The sequence below is a fragment of the Pongo pygmaeus genome, chromosome 10, assembly GCF_028885625.2.
Source record: "Pongo pygmaeus isolate AG05252 chromosome 10, NHGRI_mPonPyg2-v2.0_pri, whole genome shotgun sequence".
Taxonomy (NCBI): Eukaryota; Metazoa; Chordata; class Mammalia; order Primates; family Hominidae; genus Pongo; species Pongo pygmaeus.
In genome coordinates, this window is record NC_072383.2 from 41,043,106 (window position 1) to 41,051,095 (window position 7,990).

The window sequence follows — 7,990 nt, forward strand, 5'->3', positions numbered from 1 at the left end:
ACAGAGCTTTAATTTAATATGTAATGAGAGTACACGTGCACAAAACGTTAACTGGTACAACAAGGACGCCCTGGTCAATTTTGCCAAGAGAAGATCAGGGAAAAAGGAAGGCAGCTCGAAATGGATCAGGAAGGATAGTTAGGAGGTTGAGGGAAAGGACATTCTATACAGAGAGAAGAGCAAATATAAATTCAAGCAATTATGAAGATTAGAGTAAATCTGTGACAGAATCAAACAAGTGTCTCCAGAATAATTACCTTTCTTGCCACTTCTGTCATTGCCTTTTTTGGTTAACAGCCACAAGATCATTCAGTCATTTAAGCCAGTCATTAAAACCTTTGGTGCTCCAGAATTCTAAGAGGTCTCCTGCAAGGCTGCTTCACTTCAGCACTACGGACAGCTTGATAATTCTTTGTTGTAGGGGGCTGTGCTGTGCATTGTGGGATATTGCTGGCCTCTACCCATGCTCTGCCAGTAGCATGCTCGCCTCAATGGACCCACAGTCGCAACAACAAAAATTGTCTCCACACATTGCCAAATGTCTTCTGGGGGACAAAACTGCTCCCAGTAAGGAAGCACTGGTCTGCAGTAGTATACATTTCATAGGTATCCACTCTTCTCCTTCCCCACTGCAACATTACTTTAAATAGCCTCTCTTCCTTACCCGCAGTAGGGTAATAGACTACAACACTGGTCTTCTCAGTGACTCACGGCCTCCCCTGTACCCTGCACAATGTTGCATAAGAGGAGATGTGCCTCCTAATACATTGAACAAACCTACCGCATACTGTTCAAATCCTTACTCCTTTACAATGCATTTCAGGACCTTAACAATCCGATTCCTTGGCCTCAAACTCTCACTACCCAATCTACCCTGTTTTTCAGCTGCACAGAACCACGAGAAGTCCTTGAATTTTCATAGCCATGTTTATTCACTCCTCAAAGTCCAGTTGAGAAGTCTTGCCCAGCAGTGGTCTCACAACTTTCTTAATCACTCCTTTCTTAATTATTCCACTCCTCAAAGTTTACACAGCACTTTTTATGCTGTCTACTTTAGCAAGGGCACTTTGAAATCCATCACAGTGTTTGCACCCTGGCCATAGCTCCCAAGGACTTCTCCCTGTCAGTAACTGAGTATGGTAGGGATACCATGGTAGACCTGTTCTTGAGAGCCATGGACTCTTGTTCTGGCCAAGTCTGGCTCAAGGACGGCTTTGCTCAACCTTGTTTGGACTGCCCAGCAGCCTAGGATGCTACTACCCAACATTCTCATCCTTTTTTTTCCTATGTAAGCCTTTTTTTCTTACATAAGCTCTTACATAGCTCTCCCAGCTCTCTCCTTAGTTTCTCTAACACAGACACTTCCCCTAACTAAAATCTTATCTTTGCATCTGCCTCTTGAAAGACCTGGACTAACACACACTAGAATGTTAAAAGAACAGCATAGGAAATTTTCCGTACTGCTGTTTGACTAGTATTGCAGCAAGTACATGAATAACCAAAAGAGGTTCTTATTAGTCTTCCCAATAAGAAAAAATACGAATACAGAATGGCATGTGTAATAATCCAAGGTTGTATTAGTTCTGGGAAAATAGAAAGTTTGGAAAATAATAAAACTAAAATTTTGCCAGAATACACAAAAAACAGTAAAAACGCTATTGATAGTTTCTATATTTTTATCTCCTGTCTGAACAAGAAGTTACTAGAGCAACTCAATAATCAGTCATCAGAGAGGTAATGCTTGACATGTTGCAGAATGGTTCATGTGAGAAACTTCAAAAGTACACACAGCCATGACAAGCTCTACTCCATGAGAATACTGTATAAGTCAGACGCAATGTCTGGTTTTATGACATCTGGAAACTGTTTCCTTCAACCAGAAAGACTGCATTTCCTCAAATCCCACCAAGAAATAACGAAGTGAACTGTCTAGGCAGTTGAGTTAATCCCTGAGGACCTTGGGAAGACGTGAACACCCTAGGTAATATGAGAAAAGGGCTACCAGAAGCATGAGGGATTGTCAGAAACAGCCTGTGTAAAGTTTGTCAATTCCATCCTGACAAGTATATGCCAACTTATTAAATACTGATCTCTAAATACTTTGGCAAGAGTACTTATCAACATTATGAGATGATAAATAATATGACCATAAAAAAGAAGTTTAGAGTTGGATATAGGGATATTAAGTCCTGGTAACTATACATGCTATGAGATAGCCTATCGATGGATTAAAAACAAAGAGTTTGATTAGCCATTACATTACTTATAGATAATTTTATGATTCAGTTCCATTTTTATACCTTTTATAGATCTTGGAAATGTATAAATAAATCTCTATTCAGAAATGTTTGAATTATGGGATGAATAAATACACTTATGGGAAATAAAAATTATAGAGAAGAAAAGATTAGAAAAGCAAGAATTATACACATGTTAAACAAAGAAAATTTCTGCCAGACTCTTAGACTCTTCTGGTTCTTGGGCTCAAAATACTTAGAAAAAAACTAAACAATACTAGTTATGGTTCAGAGAAAAACATAAATACCAAAACTTCTAAAAGTGGGGGAAATTTAACCATATAGAAATTAAAAGAAAGTATTAGTTCACATGTTTGGGGTTAATTCAAAACTAACAGCTAAATGGAATCAATAAATACATTGGGGTATCAACTTTAACAAATGGTTGTACAGAGGTATTTTGAAAATATTAATTTGATTTGTTTTTCATTCTTTTTCTCTAAAAGCCACATTCACCGTCACCAGAGAAGGGAAGGAGAGAGTCTACCTCAGTTGGGAAGATGGAAAGGCAAAAGGTCAATTAAATGAGATGTGAAAAGGGAACTCAGTAGATACTGGGGGGAAAAAAAAGCAATGGAGGCAAAGAAAACAGATGGTAAGATGTATGCGCATTAACTTCTCCACTGGGGGTTTAAAATCCCAGAAACAGAAGGCATATTGCATTGTTCAAAGGGACTGCCCAAAGAGGTGTTCCAGGGTGCTGACTATGTGGGACTCAAGGAAGGAACCCTCTGAAAGGGTTCCCTACACACATCAAATTTAGAGGTGTAGAAGAGTTCGACAAAGAGAGGAACTGAATCCCTCTTGACTCTCAAATGCCATAGAGGTCTTAAGGCCTTTAGAGGAGTCTGCAAGAAGAGCAATAGCATCACCAAACCAGTTTACCTGGAGAAGGTGATGCAGCAGGACTTTGTATTTGAAAATCTTTAACTGCTTTCTGAATTCAAAAAGAGGATATTGATCATAAATATATATACCTACTATGTACCCACAAAAATTAAAAATTTTAAAAAAAGATACTGCATAATAATTTAACTACATCAACATTATGAATCAAAATGAGCAGGAACAGCATTCCCTATAATGCCTTCCCATCTGGAATGCTTTTCCATAAGAAAACATATTGACCATGACAAATTTGTGGTAGCAAGTCTAGGATTTTCCAGACAAACTAAACATTATTTTAGAAAGGTTTTAAAAAGGAGAATTTTTTGTTCTTTGAAGTATAGGTGGCTATGTTAATATTAGAGTGTGATTCTGCCATTGTGATGTTGCAAGTATTTTACATGGAAGAAAGAAAGGAGATGGTTCTAGCCATTTCATGTAAAAAGCAACTCAAGATAATCACTTGAAAAAGAGCTCACATCCAGGAAGACATCTAAAATCAGTTAAGCCAAAAGAGTATTACATTTGAACTGCAGAGAAATGTTATCAATTTTTTATTTAATCAAAGAATAAACAGTGTTGATGTTCTAAAAATATCTTTGAACACCTTTCCAGAAGTATCTTTTGTAAAAGTATGTATCTGCTAAACAAAAGCTAGATACTTAGGAATTGTAGAATCCTGTAACCAAATTCCTAGTTCTTGTTTTTTCTTGAATATGTATTTGTCAGAGGAGTTACTTATGAAGTGAGCCTATGTATGTTTTAAAACAACTGTCCTTACCCTGGGGTTCCATGAACTTGGATGGAAAAAAGTTACATCTTTATTTTCACTAACCTCTGATACTGAGCATTTCCTTCAAGTATGAAGGTAGGTGAAACCACAGACATTGTGGCTTTATTACCAATAAAATGATACTTTTATATCACATTATGGTTGGTGTAGCTATATGTCAACTGATTACCACCACAAAAATATAATAGACATAACCAATAGATCTTTGTAGATAGACTGTTTTCAAGTATGATGCATTTTAAACAGATTCAACCTCTTCCCTACTCTACTTCACAGGCCATCCCCATACCATCAACAAAACAAACTTTTCCTATTCAGACCTTGCCAGTGGGAGCCATTTCATTTTATGTATATTCATTCTCCTTTCCTTCTATCAAATTCCAGAAACAAACTTATTTAAGTAAATCCAGGGGATTCTGCCTCAATAGGACCACGAAAGGGTACATCTGAGTCAAACAGCCTGCCCTCCAGTTGGAAACCACACTCCATTTGTAACAGTGGTCCCACAGGCCACTCCCTGATCACCACTCCAGCGTCCGACACTTTCAAGAAAGATGCTTGAAAGAGCATCTTTCATCAGCGTTGCACAGAGGGTCTGTTTTGCCCAGCAGGCAGAGACCTGCTCATCCTGCCACGAGAGCCTTCCGAAGGAGTTGCCTCTGGCTTGGTGATAATCCTTCTGGTAGCCCAACCTGAACTCCAGGGTCATCAGCCACCAACTCGAAAACCCAATGCCCCATTCCCTGAATGTAGCCCTTGCCTGGATCCCAAGAAAATGCCAAGGGACCCGAGGACACTCACCAGGCCTCCGCATAAGCTGACGACGGCCTTGTAATCCTCCTGTGAGTTGACCTGGCCGCGGTAGAAGCAGTGGCGCAGGTCTGAGGGCCCTGCGTCTCTCTCCCAGGCCCCGCGCTCCGGGGTTCCCAAGTGCACCTCGCTGTAGCTGGCGGCCAGAAAAGATGCATCGGCGGTCAGGTTCAGCTGGAAGAGCTGCCCGTAGGCAGTGAAGCGATAATGGGTTCTGAACGGCATGGGTTCCAGCGCCTCGGAGCTGCGTTTCCGCCGGCTGAAGTGGTGGCTCTGAGGGAACACTTCTCCAAACTCATTGACCCGCTCGGGGATCACTACTTCGTAGGAGGTCAGTGTCCTCACCAGGGTTTCTGCAACCACAGCGACAGGACCAGTGAGCTCACACGCGTTCCTCATTGTCCACCTCTAAACTTCTTCCACCAAACGTCCCCGCTAAAGGTCCCAGGTCCCAGTACAGCCAGGGGCATGACAAATGCACACATGCTGATGCGCACGCACACACACACACGTGCACTGGGACTGTTAGTGCTCTGCTTTCCCACACCCCCGACTTGCCCTACCCTCCCCAAGCAAAGACCCTACCACTAATGGCCCTAAGCAACCCACTTCCTTCCCCAGTACCTCCTAACCTCCCCGCAGCCGCCAACTCGTTCCCTCTGGGTGCACGCGCCCCCCTGCCCTTGCGCCCCCGCCGTGTGGTTCTGGGAGTGCGATGCGTCTCAGGCGCGCACGATTCCTCGAAACCCGGCGCAGTCGCGACCTCTCGGGCTGACTGGTCCAGGAGTCCCGGGAGCTCCAGCAGGGCCAGCGTTCCCCAAAGGGCTGAGCCGCTCGTCCCCTCGACCCGCATGTCCCACTCAGGCCCCGCGCCCCCACATCGCCGCTGAAGGCGTCTCGCGGTGACTTTACCTTGCCTGGGGTGGAAGTGAACTTCCCAAGACCTGGTGATGAAGAGCGAGAGATGGTAGAGCAGCCCAGTCAGCCACTTGGCCACCCACATGGTTCCACCCAGGGGACTCCGATCGGGGAGGCCCACCAGAGCCGCCGGCAGCCGAGCCGGCTTCCCTCGCGCTCCGATCCCTCTCCTCCCTCTCGCCCGCCGCTCTCCGCGCCGGCCGCGGCTCTCCGCGCCTCAGCAGCCTAGGAAACAGCAGCGCGGGCCCTGGGCCGGCTCTTCCAGCCACACCGCCTGTCTCCGCTCGCTGAGCCGCTGCTTCATCGCACTGCAGCCTCACTCCCCTTCCTGCGCCCGCACTGCCCTCAGAAACTCTCTGCTCATGTTCAGCTCGGCGCGGGGAAGCAACTCGACCTAGCAGGAATGGTGCCAATATAGCCACCTCGGACCAGCGAGCGCCGGGGAGAGCCCGCCCCTATGGGCTGTTCCCGGCCAATCAGCGGGAGGCGCGGCCCCTGCTCGCCCTTCCCCGCTCAGCCCCCTCCCTTCTCCACTCAGCCGCAAGGGGACTGCGGTACCCTCCTGCTGCCCCAGTGGGCGCGCAACTTGCTGAGTAGCCCCAAGGCCCGGCTCGGCACCAACTCCGGACCTATGAAACCCAGCGAGATGCAAGCACCCGCGTACGTGAAAGGTGCCTAGGGTTTTGAGCTCTTAGATGAAATGACAAGCATCAGATAGAAAGTTTCTGTTTTGTATGTTTCACGGTACTTTTAGGCTTCTCAAACAAAATAAAATAAGCTACAACGGAAGTTCTTGTAGGCAGAGGATGCTACCAATGAAGCTCAGTGACCGGGCCTCACTTGCATGGGCCCTTGTGTGTGCTGGGAGTTGCCGGGAGTTGAGGAGTGCCATAGGTGGGGCGAGGAAGCCGAGTTTGCACACAAGCACTTCTGACAATTGCCGAAATAAATTCAGAAAAGGATATGAGTCTCCAAAGTTTTAGTAACTTACTGTGGTTTATTTTTCTTCTTTCTAATATTCATATTTGTACTTAATTTTGTATCAAGAGCCCTTCAAAATTATATAAACGTCAAGACCCACAAAACTTGGATCTGCCCTGCCTGCGAGAGTTTTTGCCGTTAGTTCCACAGTATTCATATACACTTTGTTTATAATATACAAATAATCCCGTATATTCACAATTATCCTCCTCGACAATTACTGTGGCTCTGAATCCAGTTGTCCCCAGGTGTCTGTTAAATTGAATACACCTCAGTGGTAGCCGAAAGCAATTATTTTAGTACGATTTCTCATTTCTCAAATCCACCTGTTTGATTTGCAGGTTACGTAATTACTTTTCTCTATATCCAGTATGAAAGCAAAGTGGGTGGGAATAGTCAGATTGTCTTGAAATCCAACCAGGGGAGAGAAAGAATATGAAAAAAAAAGGAAAGGAGTATATGAGTAAATCTTCACACACACAATGGAAAACACTTTTAATTTAGTTCCTGACTGCTCTACCTCCTCTGAGCTCTCAACAATGGAAACGCTGCACTCTTTCAATTGACCTCTGATGGCATGCCTCTTCACTTTTATATCATACACTTGGTCATCTTTTGTTCACCACAAATGTGGAACAATCTTGTTCAATGAAAGAGGGTTTAATCTTACATCTCCCAAGGAAATCACCCAGCTTGGTGATAGTAATTCTTCCATAATCATTCCCCTTCTTTTGTACTCTTTTCTCACAAGTGACATTTCATTCACCAAAGAATTATAGACTTCTGGTGGGATTTTTTTCCTAAGCTAAACATAGTATTATTCTCAACAAAACAAAAATGGACTTTACTCACACCTGTCTATTTAGTGGTTACCTTCAGTACATTATAATTGAGTCATTTTAATTACATTGCAGCTCTGAATGTGTCTTCACATTAGGAGCCTTACCTTCTCTCCTACAAATACCAGAAAATAGAACTGCACCTGTTTATTGGCGATCTCATTGCTGACTACAGGAAAAATTTGATATTTCGTTTCCATCACTGAATGTTTGTAACTCAGGGCAGTATTTACAATCAAGCATTTGATTTTCACCTTGCTCTAAGAATGGGGCGAGGGATTTTTTTTTTCTTTTTCCTTTTTTCTTTTTTGTTTTTTTTTTTTTTTGAGACAGAGTCTTGCTCTGTCACCCAGGCTGGAGGGCAGTGGCACGATTTCGGCTCACTGCAACCTCCACCTCCTGGGTTTAAGCAATTCTCCTGTCTCAGCTTCCCGAGTAGCTGGGACTACAGGCACTCACCACCACGC

At 44.0% G+C, this 7,990-nt stretch overlaps 1 protein-coding gene across 6 annotated transcripts in view; it reads right to left on the reverse strand.

Moving 5' to 3' along the window:
• The window catches only part of ADAMTS20 (ADAM metallopeptidase with thrombospondin type 1 motif 20), a 210,862-nt gene extending 204,792 nt beyond the window's left edge, over window positions 1–6,070 (reverse strand). For 5 of the 6 annotated variants that reach the window (XM_063672647.1, XM_063672643.1, XM_063672644.1 and 2 more), the window contains exons 1-2: window positions 5,698–6,070; window positions 4,777–5,138 (exon numbers count right to left, since the gene is read on the reverse strand). In XM_063672647.1, coding sequence (XP_063528717.1) covers window positions 4,777–5,138; window positions 5,698–5,788 — 453 coding nt within the window. In that variant the 5' untranslated portion in view covers window positions 5,789–6,070. Of the gene's footprint in view, window positions 1–4,776; window positions 5,139–5,697 lie in introns of those variants that run through there. The other variant, XM_063672645.1, reaches the window with a different exon arrangement.
• Between the last annotated feature and the right edge of the window lie 1,920 nt (window positions 6,071–7,990).